The following is an 18,637-nucleotide window of genomic DNA, read 5'->3' on the forward strand; positions in this document are numbered from 1 at the left end:
GTTCTTGAAGCAAATTTCACAAAGATGTTCTGCAGATAGGACAGACAAAACTCAAAGAGACAAAAAAATCTAACGATGAGGATTCTCACCCATTATGTGAGACACATCCATATAAGGGAGGGGGCTAACATAGATTCTTTCCCTCTCCACTCCTCCCTCACCTCTCCCCCTTACCTCATCTTCAGACACAAACACACATACGCACACACACAAAAAAGACAGTGATTCCTCCCCCCCACTCCCCCTTACCTTTCTTCCTGGTCCCCCCTATCTCACTGTCCATCTTTCTCACACACACACACAGACTCCCCCCTTGCAGGCTGCAACTCTGCTCTTCCAGCAGCATCTCCACTCTTCTCAGGCCAATCCCACTCTTCTAAGGAAGGGACGGGCCTGGGAAGATGGGTGGCACCCCGGCAGAGCTCCGAGGCCCAATTCTGAGCCTAGCAGCTTTGCTTCCACTGCCTCCTTCTACTGTCACACTCCCTAAGACGGGACAACGGACATCACATCTGTTATCATTTCCATTTTAGTGAGCGTGGCAGTAGGTGTATTCCACATCAAAAGGAGATGATCAGAAAATCAATTCCATTGAAGAGAGATTGGTTTACAAATCAGATACACTACCAATCTTGGGTGCCTTGTGCTTTTGTTCCCACCAAACCACAGACGAGAACCGAAACTACTATTTCACAGAAAAGGAGAACAATCTTGGAATGTAAAACCACCCTCCCACGGAAATCAAGGTGATTACTGGACAGGGCCAGCCCTCCAGATGGCTGTGATTCCCCACGCCCACCCTCCCTCCATGAACAATATGACTGCAGAACAGAACCAATTCACCCACCCTACCAGGGAGCCACCCACACAGTTGTGGGTGACTGTGTCTCCCTGAGCTGACCCTCCACCTGCATTCAAGGTGATTACTGGGCAAGTCCAACTTTTCCACTCTGCGGTGCCTGAGGCCCAGGAACCACACACACAGTCTCCCGGGGCACACCCTCTTACCACTGACAAAGCACCGCTTGCTCTGCTCAGGGACTGGGAATCACCTACGCAGTGCGTGATTGTTTCTCCATGGGCCCACACTTCATCTTCCTTCCTGCCTATGTTTGTTTAAAAGCAACTGTATGTGGCCATCTTTGATAGAACAGATCACAAAAGTAAGGAGTTGTTCCACCTCAAGCCAACAACATTCTGTTTCTGAGAAGAGGTGGACATATCCTTTTGCAGTCACTTTGGTTTGCATTACCAATTTTCTGGATTTAACACTTCCCACCCACTGCAAGGGAAACCTAGAGTCCCGGTTGCATGTGGCCTCTCCTGGTTTTGTCTCACAACTGCCAGCTGGGAAACCACCACTAAACAGTAAATACTTTGGAACTGGATTGGATTAACCTTGCACTGCAGTTGCCTTGCCAGTAATGAGAGTGAAACAGGACTGAGGTGCCTAATGAAGAGAAAGCCTGGTACATGGCATGTACATGGTACGAAGGAAACGAAAAGAAGACACTCCTGAAACAAGGCCCTTGGCCATGCTCCCAGTTGAGCTCTGACTATGTAAATTTCTGTATCCTATTTCTAAAAACCTTTGGGTATACATATACATGTCTTGCCAGTCTTCTTTTTAATTTAACTCTTATTTCTCTAAAAAAAATACTGAAGATTGGAAAGCGTTCATGGAGGGAAGAATCCCAAAGGTATACTCCTGGGATCAAAGTCAAGCAGACACATGGCAAGTGGTATCTGTCGCTACGAAGGAATAAAGCCAGGGAAGGAAATAACCCAGCTGCCTTTAATCAATTTGGCATCCCTCAGCTAAGACAACAGGTTTGAAAAAGACTTGGGGGGATAACATGGCTCTGTATATGCTTGGGGGACATACAGCAGTGCTTCACAGGACACTAACAGTGCCCCCCTGAACAGAGCTATACTATTCCATGTCCAATGAACTCAATGGGCTTCTGAGCAGAGTTACATCCTTAAGTGGCCTCAGAAGGGAGTAAACTCTACTTAGTATTCCAGAGTAAGAGTAGTATTCACTTTCTAAAATTGATGCTAAGGTTCAAGTCTGCTCAAAAATCATACCCTTACATGCTGAAGACCCATCTTAACAATTAATGTATTGAGGGTACTTGTGGTTCTTAAGAAAAAAGCTATGCACACCTGTTCAAAAGCACTTTTTTATATACAACTACAAAACCTTTGGGAAGGAAAGAGCAGGACTTTGGTTTAACACACGTTGAATTCTTGTGGTACTTTCAATAACCTCAAGGAGGTTTTGATAACATTCACATAAACTTACCAAGTTCTCCTGCCCAATGCAAAAAATTCCCACCCTCAAAAATGAGCTATCAACTACAAGACTAATTACGGCACATTAAGTATATACTTTGCTTTTCATGGTGGTTTATATTACAAAGGGCAGCCACTTTGTTGTTACAAGGTAACAAAAAGTAAAATTCAAACATGCCAATAAGATCACAATTAACCCAAGGTGCAACACAGCTGTGGCATCATTGAACCCATAAAAGTAATCAGAATTCACATTTTCTTCTGACTGAAAATGTTGTCTTAGCTCTTTTTCACTTCCTACTTCATTGTAATGTCCTCTTGGGTTACCGAAATGAATATATCTTGGCCTGTTAAGGGAGTGGGATCAATGGACTAGATTCAGACTAAATTGGCAATTTGATTCCTCTCTACCATTGCAGTTGGTCTTCACGTCATTCCATGCCAGACGGGCCTTAATCAGAATTTTCCATTGTGAACACTGATAAACTTTCTTGGTCCTATGACCCATATTACCTTGGAGTGCAAAGCATAAAATCCAAGCAAAGACCTGGATATCTGAGTGTGTGCCAAGGTCTGGATGCCTTGCTGAGAACTAAGGCCTACTAATAAGGACTGCACTCCTTAGTTGAACTAAGTGATGTTGCTTTGTTATTAAATATTGTTTCTTTATCCTATAAAAGGACAATCACAGAGTGATGTGAAAGAACTTGAACTTGCTTGCCATCCTCAACCATGCTTGTCATATTTTTTTTACTTTATTCCTATTTTTAAAATGTCAAAAATTGCCTGGAACTTTTTTTTTTGTCTGTGAGAGAACATCTCTCCTTTCAGAATATCTCTCCTTTCATCAGACAAAAGGTTTTCAGCAGATGCAGTTTATCAGGCACAGTTTTAACCAGGGTGTCCTTAATCCTGACTGTTGAGCTTCTTCCAGTTCCCCCAGGTACCCTGTCCCCTGGGAAGAGGACTTCACACAGGTCAGTGGGCGGCAGTGGGAGGGGAGAGGCAGGAAAGGTCCATTCTGCCGCTGGAAAATTTAGTCTGGATACCTAGTATGAGGATCCTTTACTCTCTCCCCACCCAAAATTGTTCCCCTTCTTCCCACTTGGATCAAGCACAGTCATAGGGTTGTTGTCCATAATAATGTGGTGGGACGCTACTTTAGTTAGACTGATATTTGTGCTTGGCTAGAAGTATTTGCATGGGGAAAAGGAAGCATGTTATCTCATATTCCATACATAGTTCCTTAACCATGAAGCAGTGCTTCTTCATTATCTGTGTTTTATACAGGGGGACATAGGCACAACTACTTATACTGAAAGCTCAACATCTCAGAACGGTTTGTCAATAAAATAACTACATTTCTTTCACAATCAGAATTTAAGATAGGTCGGATCTGCTAAGACTGCAGTGATTTAATCATAAAAGTATATCAAATTTCACCCCCTGTATTCCTGAGCAATATCTACACTTGAAATAAATTCTGCATATGGATTTTGTAATTTTTAAAAAGTCAGAGTAGCATTTTAAGAGTAGCATTTTAAATGCTTGCTCTCACAAACAAGCCTAGATGGAAATAAGTGCAAGCTTTTCTTCCAAAGTAATAGTCAAAGCAGAATTTGTCTAAACACGTCTAAGAAAGACTTCTATGCAGAACTCTGGCAACAGTTACAAGCTTGACTTGCGCCAACCACTGTCAAACTCTAACCACCAGGACTTTATAAACCTCAAATCTAAACAGAGACGTTTACTCCTTGTCTTGTTTTTCTCATCTGAAATTTAGAAACAGGATGATCAGTAATTTAAGAGTAGAGGAAATTGAGCATTGTATAAGGTATACCCCAACCCTGCCCATTAAAGAGACATCATAGGTCTAAATTTTTATAAGCCCTATCTGAACAAGAACACATATTACTAGTCCATTTGTTATAGTTAAGATGAGTCTACCCTGCTTCACACAAAGGAATACTGAAGTTCAAAAGGAAAAGCTGCAATGCTTTTTTCCTATTCTGTTGGGATGATAGAAATTGTATTATGCCATCGTCAAAGGCTTTGAACTGCAGACTCTCATAGATTGTTTATCGAGTTGTCCGCTATTGGAGCTTTGACCTTTTCTTAGGAAACAAAAGTGTAACTGAAGAGAAGCCTTCATACAAATCTTGTTAACCTTTGCCATTCACTTGTATCACAATATAACAACTTTGTCAGCCATGCTGACCTTCAAACTTCATTTTAACCCAGCCCCTCCATATAGTTCTTCCTTCAGAACCTATAAAAAAGCAAAAAAATTAGCAAAGCTCCTTCTTCTTACAGCAGATCACAAGGCCTATCAGCTCCACCTCCCTCTCTCTTATTCAGGCTCCCATTGTGAAAATGGCCACAGTGCAAGTATTCTCTACACTTCCAATGTAGTCATTTGTTTTTAAAAAGAAACTGCACAGGACACCAAATAAGCTTTACTCTAAACCACGCTGTCTAATGTACAATTCAAAGTAGACAGAACAAGTTTTTGTATGGGAAGTTAACCATTGGCTGGTTAACTTCACATACAAGCAGAAGCTGTTCAGCCTAGATCAAGGCAATGGAACCAAATAATTCAGCGAGATTACCTGTTCCCACTCAACTCACACCAAATACAGCAAAATGTAAAATATTGTAAACAAAAAAAATATTTACATTCAAGGTACTTACTTTATCATATGCCAAATTAATATATGCGAGGAATTTTTCAACCAACTGGTCATTTAACTGGTTGAATCTGTAGCGGAAGAGGTCCATTTCTTGTTGGATAAACCACCGCCTGAGGTCCTCCCTAGAGTAAAATATTTAGCACATTTCGAAATACATTTAACTCAGCAATTGTGATTCAAAATGCACATGTAAGGATCCAGAAGGCATCTTTCTGTTTACAAAGGAGTCTTCTAAAAATGGAATGAGGTCCTGCATTCATTCCTTAGTCAAGAACATCTCCCAATTTAACCTATAGCATAGTTATCTAGATATCATTCCCCTGAAAGATTAAGCATAAATGAACAGTTTACTGCCATGTTTCTATTCTCAGAACAATATTTGCTACACAATTTATTGTTGCTTTAAAACAAATTATTTCCAGCATTCCTTTCTCAAGACCTCCTTCCGCACTCCTCCTGTAGAAAGGGGGGGGGGGGGTTCCCACCATGTTGGAATCTTTTTTGTCTTTTTAATGGGATTTTTAATGGGGGTTTTATAAGACTTTGTAACCCACCGAGTCGTAAGTGGTGGGGAATAAATCAAAATAATATTAATAACAACAACAACAACAATTTAGTTAAGTTGGTGTTTTCCTTTTATTTCATTAGATATGTATTCTCCTACTATAATAGATATTTTCCATGTATGTGCTCTAGTTTAATTTAATCTTTATTAATATTTTCCTGTTTAAAAAAGCAAACTGTTTGAAACCCCATCCACTCCCCAAAGACCAATCTTACACACTAGGGATGCAGACCCACAAGGGCAAGCTAAAGTAACTGCAAGCTCTACTCTTTGTAGTTACTCAGAGGCAGCCTTATCAGAGCACCCCAAGGCCCTGGTTGTTTATTAACTTGGGGTGGTGGGAGGAAGAGGGAACATGCTTTTAGACGCAGGCAAACACACAACATGTACATGTGGCACTGCCTTCCTCCCTTTGCAGAAGAATTGCTGAAGGGGATTAAAACGATACAAAGGAAAGATTGGCAGAGAAAGAGATAAGAGGGAATCAGAAGAAGGTAACTCAGAATGGATCTATAATCCTGGATGCTTATTAGTCCCCCTAATCATCCTATGGCAGACACTGCATCTCCGGAAAACCATTCCCTGGGAACACAAGTACCCAATAACAAACTATGCCTTGCAATAGCTCTGTCCACCTTCTGAAGAGCTCAGCGGGCTCTAGAGAAAATGCTGATGGGCACTGGGGAACCCTGATCTAAGGGATTTGGGCCTAATGAATTCCATTAAAGACTTGTCAAAACAAAAAATGAGCATACTGAAAAGCCTCTAATTAATTAAAGCAGCTAACAAACAATATGCAGGCATACAATTGACTGGAGAAGACGCCAAAGGCCCATGCATTTAACAGAACGCTGAAGAGCTTAGCAAGAACTCTGGTGTCACTGCTGAGCCAAGAGCCTTTGCCAAAACAGAGATACTCTGAGTTCTTTGGCCACTCTTAGTTCAGTTCTCCAAGTGCTAAGTTAATGCTGGATCATGACACCAAAATAAGTTTTCCTATACTGAGAATCCAATACCAAGTTCAACATATGATATGCCATCAAAAGCAGTTTTCCTATCTTCTCCTGCTCAGACCCCAGCCATTAACACCAGGTGTCAATACTAAAGCACCTGATCATTTACTCCTCTGTTATGCTTGAAATCTAATCTTAGTATCCCTCCCATTAACTCTCTGCTTGAGTTCCTGAGGTTCTAACCCACAGAGCTCACCAATTCTATTTAATGAAAAATACCCTACAGCAGGGGTAGACAACCTGTGGTCCTCCAGATGTCCATGGACGACAATTCCCATGAGCCCCTGCCAGCGTTTTTGGCAGGGGCTCATGGGAATTGTCATCCATGGACATCTGGAGGACCACAGGTTGACTACCCCTGCCCTACAGAATGTATCAAATGCAGCATATTCTTTTAGAAAAGTCTTTAAATATATTTCTCAAGTGTTATATAAAGCATGGGAACATGAACAGAACTGCAGCTTTAGTCTAAAGGTAAGTATATACACACACAATAAATAAGACAAAACAGTTTAATCACGCATATGGACAAATAGTCTTCTGAATGAAAAATGTTTGTGCACCAGAGCTATGGCTGACAATGCAAGCTTTTGCCTCTTGATGGCACTATTGAACCACTAAACAGAGGAACAGCTTTTCATTTTATTTAACACTGCCGCTTTAGTTCAAGAATTACCCCTGACATTGTCCTCGACTTGAAGGCTGCCTCAAACAGACAGCGGGACATTTATAGCTATTTATTTTAAAAATTAAAACATCTATATTTGCAGAGATACTAGGAATAAATACTCAGACAGCGCAGCTAGCATGAATTAAAATATCTGTTCAGAAAGCACACGTGTCGGAATCCACCAAGCTCTGAGTGCCTCAAGGCAGCAAATAATTAAAACAATGTTTAAAATGTATATGAAAAACATATATTTGAACTCCATTCTTATCAATCAGCTTGAAAACAGAGTCATTATTAAAGGCATCACCCTTTGATGGTTTCACTCTTTTCTGTCTTACTGAACACAAAGTCTCCACTGGAGGTACAGAATCAAGTAGATGGAATTTATCTTGTGGGGTCTCCCTGTGTGCATATACCCAGCTCTATATTTCACTATCCAAGCCCCCAGATGTGTTCATCTCAGTCCTAAAACGGTGCTTTGAAGCCATGGCTAAGACAGAACAAGCTGAAACTGAATCCATATAAGGCAGAAATAATACTGGCTGGGATGACTGATATTCTAAAGGGATTGGATGCACTTGTCCTTGATGGAGTAGCACTGGATGGAGCAGGCTGGGTGAACTTATGGACCCTGTCTTGCAGTTTGAAAAGTAGGTTAGCATGGTGGCTAGAAGCACCATCTATCAGCTGCATCTTATTTGCCAACTTTCTTATTCTCTAGATTCAGGAAATTCATGCTTCTGCAATCTCATGGATGGATTATTGCAGTGTGCTCTGTATGGGGCTGCCCTTGAAGACAACCCAGAAACAACAACTGGTCCAGAATGTGGCAACCAGACCACTGTCATGGGCTAACCCCAGGGAAAATATGTTGCCTATTTTGAAACCATTTCTTTAGCTGCCAGTCTGTTTCTGAGTTATAACCTTAAAAGCCGCTCATGACCTAGGACTTACATATTTGAAAGATCACCTTCCTCCATATCTCTCTGTACGCCAACTGCAGCAATCTGCCAGCTATTCTACCACTTAGAGTGGAACATGCCTGAGCCTTTTCAACCATGGCTCCTGCTCTGTGGGTGGGGAATGGCGCTTCATGGAGATATCCAGGAGATACTGCGAGGCCTGTCTGCTTTGTCAATGCTTTTGAAGGAGTTTGATTAGCAGCTGTCTTTTTAGAGTGAGTGGAGGGAGGGATTTGGAGCTTGTCATTTTATCCGTGGTTTTAGCTGGAGATGTTTTAATTATTCTTAACTTTGATTTGTTAGCATTCAGACATCCTTGACTGTAGTTCAACAAGATGTCTGGAGTGAACCGCTGAACTTTTCATTCCATAATTGCTGTCATGTAAGGTTGTCTTAAAAGAATGCTACCCAGTAAGGTAAAGGTAAAGGTTTCCCCTGTGCAAGCACCGAGTCATGTCTGACCCTTGGGGTGACGCCCTCTAGCGTTTTCATGGCAGACTCAATATGGGGTGGTTTGCCAGTGCCTTCCCCAGTCAATGCTACCCAGTAAATGGTTCCAAATATACACATTTACAAGCTTTAAAACTCATATATCACTGTTGCCTATGTCCACCTTATTACATGCGAAATAGGATACATACGATTGGCAGTAGGCAAGACGCAGTATGAAATGAGAAATGTGATCTTTTCTTCTTGCTTCATAATCATCTTCAACCAATGCCTAATTACAAAAATACACAGTTACTGATATGCCAGTACATGAGGGGGAAAGAGGGAGGAGCCATAGAAGGTTTGGAAGCCACCATGCCACAGCACACTCTAACAGCATCATCAAAACATATGCCAAGGCCTCTGAGCACATCTATTACTGCCTAGCATCAGAAGCATTCAACACCTATCAACAAAGACCCTTTTCTTACTCTAACAACCACCCTAAATTTCACAGAATGGGAAGGGGGACTATTCTTCCTCAAAAAATCACCTTCCTATCTGCAAAATACTGTGAGTATCATAGGCTTCAGCAGAACAACATTTTCACCCAGATGATATTTCAGTGAATCACAAAATCTGTATTCAGTGCCTTAAAATATTTCAGTTGCTCTTACTCTGTATGGAAATTTAAGTCTTCGAAGTTCTGCTTCCAGTTTTTGCTTGTACTCTGGAGAATTTTTCACATAACTCACACCCAGATTTTCAACTAATTTAAGCACTGCAAAACAAAAACAACAAGTCAACATTCGTGCTGTAGTGCGACAGTGAATTAAGCTCATATATGAAAGTACACTGAATGAAAGGAAACTAGACTGCAGTCATTTTACATTGATAATTTTATTTAAAAAAAACAAGTCAATTATAAAAAATTCTCTTCAGTATGACTACATCAGAGAAAACATAAAACACTGCCTCCTTTTCTTACTTCAAAAATTGTTGTTGTTGTTAGGTGCAAAGTCGTGTCCGACCCATCACGAGCCCATGGACAATGATCCTCCAGGCCTTCCTGTCCTCTACTTCAAAGATTAAAGGTAGAGGTAAAGGTATCCCCTGTGCAAGCCACCAGGTCATGTCTGACCCTTGGGATGACACCCTCTAGCGTTTTCATGGCAGACTCAATACGGGGTGGTTTGCCAGTGCCTTCCCCAGTCATTATCTTTAATCTTTGCCAAATTAGATTAGATAACTTGGGCACTTGATCCCATAAAATTCCTATCTCAAAAGGGGTAAAGCAGGGTTGTGTATTAGCCCCAAGCCTGTTCAATTTGTTCCTTACCGATCGACCTCTATATCTGGCTACAGTGGATGGACATCCCCCTAAATTAAAATCAGCTGCGGTTCCTATATTATGATATGCTGATGATGCAGTGGTTCTCTCAGTCACAAAAAATGGTCTTAAACATTCTCTACATAAATTTATCTCCTTCTGTGATTGGAATTCTTTATATGTTAATTTAGATAAGACCAAAATATTAATCTTTTCTAAATCCTGGAAGTATGCCACTTGGAGAGTTGCAGGCAAAAAGAGTGAACAGGTTAAGTCCTTCAGATATCTGGGGCTTCTTTTTCATTATAACCTAAAATGGTATACCCACCGTAATACTAGTCTTTCCCTGGCCAAGAATAAGTCACAGGCCATTAGTCGCTTCCACTTCCAGAAGGGCAACCCATATGTGCCCATGGCTCTTCGGGTTTCTCAAGCCTCTGTGATCCCTCGACTGCTCTGTGGGATTCCTATATGGATCCAGTCTCTAAGTAAAGAAGCTGACTGTATGCCTGTGGCCTTCTACTGCAGAATTCTAGACTTACCGAATTCGGAAACCTATTTGACGCTATGTGCCAAGCTGGGTCTACACACTATTGAATCACGTTATTGGATTTTATCCATCAAATATTGGCTCCATCTTTTCTTTAGTCTTCCTCCAAATAGTCTCCTTGCACTTCTTCCATCTGGATCATTATACTCTGAAATGGTCTCAAGCCATTGCCTCAAAAATTAAATCCATAGGTATTGACCTTGATTCTTTAGCTAACTCTGGAGAGGACCATATTTTTCAAACCATCCAAAGAAGGATCCAGGATATTGATCTTCAGATAATTTACGTTGGTGCAGAGGGGCCGTGTTCTCCACAAGCTCTCAGTCTATCCTATACCCCAAACTCTATGGCACATTATTTTTCCAACCTTATAATACCTTCAAATTGCAGAGCATTTATGCTAATCAAACTAACATATTTTCCTCTGCAATGATTGAAGGCGGGTATAGGAGAATTCCCCACAATGAAAGAATTTGCAGGTATTGCCATACAGAACCAGACTTAATTTGCCATATTATTTTACATAGATGTATAACAACCATGGCAGAAAGTGAAGAGGAACTAAAGAGCCTGTTGATGTGGGTGAAGGAGGAGAGTGCAAAAGTTGGCTTGAAACTCAACATCAAGAAAACGAAGATCATGGCATCCGGCCCTCTCAATTCCTGGCAAATAGATGGGGAAGAAATGGAGATAGTGACAGATTTTATTTTCAAGATCACTGCAGATGGGGACTGCAGCAAAGAAATTAAAAGACGCTTGCTCCTGGGGAGGAAAAGCTATGGCAAATCTAGACAGCATCCTAAAAAGCAGAGACATCACCCTGCCAATGAAAGTGCGTCTAGTAAAGGCTATGGTCTCCCCAGTTGCAATGTATGGCTGTGAAAGTTGGACCATAAAGAAGGCCGAGCGTCAAGGAATTGAGGCTTTTGAACTCTGGTGCTGGAGAAGACTCTTGCGAGGTCCTTGGACTGTAAGGCGAATAAACCGGTCAGTCCTAGAAGAGATCAGCCCTGACTGCTCTTAGAAGGCCAGATCCTGAAGATGAAACTCAAATATTTTGGCCACCTCATGAGAAGGAAGGACTCCCTGGAGAAGAGCCTAATGTTGGGAGCGATCAAGGGCAAAAGAAGAAGGGGACGACAGAGAATGAGGTGGCTGGATGGAGTCACTGACACAGTAGGTGCAAATTTAAATGGACTCCGGGGAATGGTAGAGGACAGGAAGGCCTGGAGGATCATTGTCCATGGGGTCACAATGGGTCGGACACGACTTTGCACCTAACAACAACAACAACATAACAACCAACGTTCTGATCTGATCTCCCCACTTTTACCTTTTCCTAATGTGACAGATGCCAGGTCTCCTGAATTGCTGCTTACTGATAATTGCTCAGAGACCACTGAGCAGGTAGCCAAGTTTTTATCTATAGTTATGACCCACAGGGTAAATCAGTAAACATCACTGGATTTATCTTTTTGTATTAGCTGCTCCTTTGTCTGCTGTAATTTTTCCAGCTTTATAGATCTGTATTACAGAACTAATTTGTATACTGTTATATACTTTGGATGCCATTAAAGTTTTTGCATTGTATTGTATAGTATTGTATTGAAAACATAAAACAGGGTTGGTCCAAAATATAGAACAGTGACAGAGCACAAAGTTGCATTCATTCCTACAAAATAAAAATGTTACTCACATTTAAGTCTATCAACAGCAAAACTTTCAAATTCCACTAAAGAGATATTTTCAGTAGGAGGTTGCAGGTAAAATTGAAGGCTATGAGGATACAGATCTCCCCTTGCATCACCCGCCAGCCTTGACAACTTCCGTCTCCCTCTTCCAGTGAACTGCATTTTCTCCAAGTAACCCTATAAGAGATACAAAGAGGCACATGCATGTAATTTGCTATACATCTATCCTGTTCTTTAATTTAAAAAACATCAAGAATGTGCCTTGATCTGGATGTCAGTTATAACATAGGCACAACAGAAAAATACAGTTCCTAGTCTATTTTGACCCAGTTTCCTCGCTGGATGTTAAGGTACTGGGATTGGTAAAGGCCACTATTGTACCCTTGGATCCTTGCCCAGTCTGGCTGCTAAAATAATGTAAGGACCACTTCAAGAAATCCATCGCAAAAGCAGTCACTATCTGGGAACACCGTCCGCTAGTGGCTATCTGTCCACTAAAAAACAAACATCCTTACAGAAAAAAATTACGTGGACAGTTCTCACCTGGTCTCTAATCTGCCCTTTCTGAGTCTTCTTGGGTAACTCATCTGCTGCTTTTCAGTTTGCCTTCAGGCCAAACCTTGGAACAAAGACAATTCTGCTAGTTTTAAATGATGACTTCTGTCTAAGTGTACACCAGGCTTTCTCAACCAGGGTTTCATGAACCCCTGGGGTTTCTTGACGGCCTTGTATTTCCTGAATGGGAGTTAATTAATTTATATATATTTTAAATTTGTTAAACATTTATCAAGTGATATGACCATATGTGGTCATGCCGCCACCCCCTCTCAAGATATTCAGCGAAGGGCCTGGAGGGGAAGGGGAGGAAATATGCTTCCCTACCATATTCTGCACCATTGCACCACTTGAGGTTTCTCAACAGTAAAAAGTTGAGACAGACAGGTGTACACAAAGGTAAGTCTCTTTGTTGATCTTATTTTACTTATCTGCAGCCTTCGAAACAGTAGCTCAAACCATCTTGCTGAGGTGGTTGGAGGCACAAGTGATATCAGGGCATGTGCTCTAAACCAGATCGGACTCAAAGGGTTAATATTAGAAACCAGTTATATAAATGTGGGACCTATCCTGTGGAGTTCCACAGGGTGCAATTCTATCCCTTGTGCTTTTCAATTGCTACATAAAGCTCTTAGGACAAATCTCTCAAAGTTTTGGGGCCTGCAGTGCTCAATATGCAGAGAACATTTAGCTCTACATGTCCTTATCCAAATATCCTGGGAATGCAGAAGAAGCTACTGTGGTAAATTGGCCAAGCGTGAACAAATTTGAAATTAAACCCTGAAAAGACAGAGGTGATAATGGTTGGGAAAGCAGAAATCTAAAAGGACCCTATGCTTCCCACTTCTGATGGAGTTCAACTGACTTAGTTAAGTGCATCATAGTTATACAACCAACATTATTGCTGGTGAAACAAGTTAACAGAGTTGCAAAAAAGACTTTCCTTTAACTCAGCCTAGCCTGTGAGATGGCCCCTTATCTTGATAGAGGTGATCTGGCCACCTGGATCTACATTACACTACATCATGGCTTGACTACCGTAACAAACTGTGCACTGGTCCCCCTCAAAATCAACACAGAACCTGATGCCAAACGCCACAACTCAGTTATTCTGAGAAGCTAGATGGACCATGCATATTATTTCCATTCTGCAATCATGTCACTGGCTACCCATCAGTTACCCAGCTCAGTTTAAAGTGTTGACTATCATGTACAATGCTCTTCGTGGCCTTACACCCTCATATTTGTGAGTCGGCTTCTCCTCCTATGCACTGCCACAACAGCTGAGCATGGTCTTCTGAATGTGCCAACCAACAAAAGATCAACAACTGCCCATACACATACCTTCTCCTTGAATTGGCAACCTGTGGAATGGCCTGCCCAAGGATGTAAGCAAGGCTCCCACTCTCCTGGTTTTCCACAAGCTGAACTATTCAAAAGGGCTTTTCTACACAAGCAATCAGACTGCACTCTACAAAAGGATCCACAAAGTCACTTAAATTAAGGAGTATGGCCCATACACCTATGGGTAGCTTGCTGTAAGGGGGATCCTGCTATGTAATTCTTGCATCATTTAATATGTCATGTTAATACTTAGATGTTGGGTCAATTGTTTTCAAGTTTCTAATTGGTCCTACAACCCTAATCATCCTGTTGACTGTATTGACTCTTTGCATATTCCACCTTGTGGCCAAGTGAGAATAATGGACTATAACAAAAAGAACGCATGTCCATGCAGGGCATATAGGCACTAATTTTACATGTGAACAGGATTTATATTCAGTAGCCTCACACATTATGACATTTTCAGTACTCTCTTAAATGTTTAAAAACGTGTAAAGGGAAAATTAGCACCTCAAGGAACAACCTGTGTTGCATTGTCAGGGAGGTTACAACTTGAAGGTTTTTTGTCTGTTTTAAAGCAGAGCAGATAAAAAAAGTTCTGTTCCTCATTTGTAACATAAACCAGCATGGTGTAGCGATTAAATGACAGCCTCTAATCTGCAGAACGGGATTTGATTCTCCACTCCTCCTCCACACGCAGCCAGGTTGGGCCGGTTACAGTTCTCTCAGAGCTCTCTCGGCCCCACCTACCTCACGAGGTGTTCGTTGGGCGGAGAGAAAGAAAAAGAGGTCTCTGTAAGCCTCTCGGCGACTCCGTCGGGTAGTGAAAACGGGATATAAAAGAACTTCTGTCGCTAACAGGCACCGCCCGCTTTACTCCCGCAGGATTCTGCCCCTGCTGCCTCTACAACCCAGACCAAGGTCCCCGGAGAGGAGGACTCCTCCGCCGAGGGAGAGAAGCGCTCTCCTACCTGGCAAGTCCAGCGCCCCCAACTCACGCACCGCCGAACCCAATTTCGCGCGCAAAAACAACGCGCGCTCCTCCGCCGCCCCCCATGCTCCGTCACTTCCTGCCCTGCCCTCGTGAGTGGTTTGGACTCCGCAATGGGCTCGCTTCCGGCTTCTGCGGTTGCCATGGAAACACCCACTTCCCTTCTCGGGATCCAGGGGATAGCCTTCCGCTCTTCAGTCAACGGACGGGAGGGAGGGGAGCAGCGGCAAAAAGAAAGCGAGTAAGGCAGGGGGTAGTAGTCAAACTGCGGCCCTCCAGATGTCCATGGACTACAGTTCTCATGAACCCCTGCCTGCGTTTGCTGGCAGGGGCTCATGGGAATTGCAGTCAATGGACATCTGGAGCCGCAGTTTGACTACCCCTGGAGTAAGGCGTTATTAAAAAGGGGGCAGGAGAAGGATCTTCTCTGTTTCCTCCAGCTGTTATTTGGCGGCCCTGGCCATAGAGAAAGGAAGAGGAGCACGCACAGCATTCACTTCCGTTGCGAACTGCAGCGCTGCCGCATGAAACACGGTGGAGCATCCGCACCTGAGGATAATATTGCAAACGACGAAGTCGAATTCGGCTTCCAAGAGTTTATCCCATAATGAGTCTTTAACATGCTGCCAGACTTTAGTTGAATTTAGGCTTGTTGGTGACAAGCCAGCACGAATGTAAAGTTTACATTTTGTGAAGTGTGTTTTTCTAGTTAACCGAGGGGGAGGGGGAGGGGGAGGGGGAGGGGGAGGGGGAGGGGGGCTGCCATAAGATCAGCCGGGGACATCCCTCTACAAAGTTTCAAGTAATCTATTAAGAGCAATGTTGGCCCCAAATTAAGTAGCTTTGGCTTGTGAAAAGCAACGAGGCATATTTAACACTCAACTGATATAGAAAACCAATATAAACTTTTCAAATAGTTTCTGCTGCGATTCTACTTCTACAAGCAACTGTATCGTTTCTCAGAGCTAATCAGGTATGCTATCATGAAAACATATGTTACAGTCTGAAAATGTGAACATTTGAAGAAGAAGAGTTGGTTCTTATATGCTGCTTTTCTCTATCTAAAGAAGGCTCAAAGCGGCTTACAGTCACCTTCGCTTTTCTCTCCCCACAACAGACACCCTGTGAGGTGGGTGAGGCTGAGAGAGCCCTGATATCACTACTCGGTCAGATCACCTTTATCAGTGCCCTGGCAAGCCCAAGGTCACCCAGCTGGCTGCATGTGGTGGAGTGCAGATTCAAACCCAGCTCCCCAGATTAGAAGTCTGCACTCCTAATTACTACACCAAAGCTGCCTCTGGCTGGCTCTCCTAATCACTACACCAAGCTGGTTTGAATCCAGTGGCACCTTTAAGACCAACAAATTTTTATTCAAGGTATAAACTGATGTCTCAGCCATGGACATTTCTCTGGTGGTTAGCTGATTGCTGTGGCTGCTCTGTGAAAAAAGCCTAATTTATATGATTTCTCACTTGTCTTAATTCTTTGAATTTACTAATCTGAAACACTTTCCACAAGCCAGAGTTTGCATCTCATGTGAGACTTACTCCATATTTGAAGCATTTATATTGTTTATTGAATGTGGATTATTTGGCATGCATTAAAGCTGTTCCACACACATACATTCCCCATAGCTCTACTCTGAATTTGTTGGTCTTGGATTTAATAGAAGCCTCTGTCCTTACATGCCACAGATTTACATCTGTTTTCCTCCTCTGCTGTTTCTTCATCTTGATTCCCAGTACTGTTTTCCATCATCAGATCTTCTGCAAATTCTCATTTTCACGTTCTTAATGAAGTAGAGAAGAGAAAACAGGCAAAACCTCATGGAAACAAGCACCAGACAGTTTGGACATTCATCAAGTTACTGAGATTTATCATCTATACCTAAAACACTAACAACGGTACATAGTGAAACCCAAAAACGTAGACAAAAATTCACTATGTATAAAAGGCAAATATATCAAAATTGCAAAATTCTTAAACCATCTTTTATATAACAAGAACCATCTGTTCATTTAATCTTTTGAAGGTACAATAAATGTGTAAAACAAGTAACAAGTGCAATTAACACTTCCAAAACATTTGTCATATGCTGGCACAGTGCCTAGCAAATTGGCAACATGCCCAGTTTCCAATCAAGTGCCTTTAATACTTCCAAAACATTTGTCTTCTCCTAGTACAGAACCTAGCAAATTGGCAACCTGTCAAGTGTACAATAAATCAGTTTTACCAGCTAAATGCTGTATTGGCTTAAGAAGCATTACTGCAATTACGTATACAACAGAGAGGAAGAGCCTGCTGGTCACATAACTATTACTATGTTTGTCAAACTACTTTGATGACTGTGCAGTGCTTTTTTGACATTTGAAAAAGCATGGAGTGAAACAGGAGACTTATTCAGAACCCTGTCTGCCTTATCAAGCCGAAGGTTCTACAATGTTCCAGGGATTATACATAGTGGATTTTTATCTATACCTAAAAGGCAAGGGTACTCTTGGAAGCTATAGGGAGAGTGATTTAGTTAACCAAACTTTTTGTTTAAAAATCAGCTTTTGGGGGAGGGTGTATTAAAATGAGACTCCATAACCTATGGGAATATAAATGTTTACTTTGCTAATGCTCAAAAACTAGCTTAAAATAGTCTTCCAGGCAGGCTATAGATGTAGTTCAAATTGTTTGAGGTATTTTCAGTCAGTACAAAGGATGATAAAGTTAACTGGGAATAAGTCACAAGGCAATAGGAGTCTTTGCTAGTCACATTACCAATTAATCAGAGTCAGCAGATATGAAAATGCCTGTGATTGGTAAATGAATTCAAGTACTTAAAGAGAGATTGTTGAGTTAAATATCATTGACTTCTATTTGCTCTTGTTGCTGGCAGGGGTAAACGATTCTTGTCAAGTCATTCCAATTTATACTGGGTATAGGGCGAATTCTGGGAACCTAACTTTGAATCCAGGCAAAAATATCTCCAGCTTCTCTTTGTACCTTACAAGGCTAAAGAGAGGTTTGATGACTTGGGACCTGGACCATCTGGATAAATTCCACATCCTCCTGGTAGACCCAAGATGCCTTGAAACCAGGGGACATTATCTGTAAATGGTGCTCCTTTGAGCCAGCGTTGTGTCATGGATAAGAGCAGCAGACGCTTAGCTGGAAAACTGTATTTGATTCCATGCTACTCCACATGCAGCCAGCTGGGTGATGTTGGGCCATCTACAATACTCATAGAGCTGTTCTTGCAGAGCAGTTCTTTTAGAACTCTCTCAGCCCCACTTTTGTGTGGTGAGGAAGGAAAAGTTGAAAGCGGCTTACAGTCGCCTTCCATTTCCTCTTCCCACAACAGACACCCTGTGAGGCAGGTGAAGCTGAGAGAGCCCTGATATCACTGCTCAGTCAGAACAGCTTTATCAGTGCTGTAACGAGCCCAAGGTCACCTAGCTGTTTGCATCTAGAGGAGTGTGGAATCAAACATGGCACACCAGGTTAGAAGTCCACACTCCTAACCACTACACCAAGCTGGCTATCAACCAAGACATGGATAATAGA

The 18,637-nt window shown here is 42.0% G+C and overlaps 1 protein-coding gene across 12 annotated transcripts in view; it reads right to left on the minus strand.

Annotated features, from left to right (window-relative positions):
• Positions 1-16,870, minus strand: part of PRIM2 (DNA primase subunit 2) — a 118,180-nt gene extending 101,310 nt beyond the window's left edge. For 8 of the 12 annotated variants that reach the window (XM_077308009.1, XM_077307991.1, XM_077307938.1 and 5 more), the window contains exons 1-5: positions 15,066-15,214; positions 12,201-12,372; positions 9,302-9,405; positions 8,837-8,916; positions 4,987-5,107 (exon numbers count right to left, since the gene is read on the minus strand). In XM_077308009.1, coding sequence (XP_077164124.1) covers positions 4,987-5,107; positions 8,837-8,916; positions 9,302-9,405; positions 12,201-12,357 — 462 coding nt within the window. In that variant the 5' untranslated portion in view covers positions 12,358-12,372; positions 15,066-15,214. Of the gene's footprint in view, positions 1-4,986; positions 5,108-8,836; positions 8,917-9,301; positions 9,406-12,200; positions 12,373-12,738; positions 12,815-14,844; positions 15,215-16,770 lie in introns of those variants that run through there. The other 4 variants (XM_077307972.1, XM_077307954.1, XM_077307946.1 and 1 more) reach the window with 4 other exon arrangements.
• Between the last annotated feature and the right edge of the window lie 1,767 nt (positions 16,871-18,637).

The sequence above is a fragment of the Paroedura picta genome, chromosome 1 (genome assembly GCF_049243985.1).
Source record: "Paroedura picta isolate Pp20150507F chromosome 1, Ppicta_v3.0, whole genome shotgun sequence".
Lineage (NCBI taxonomy): Eukaryota > Metazoa > Chordata > Lepidosauria > Squamata > Gekkonidae > Paroedura > Paroedura picta.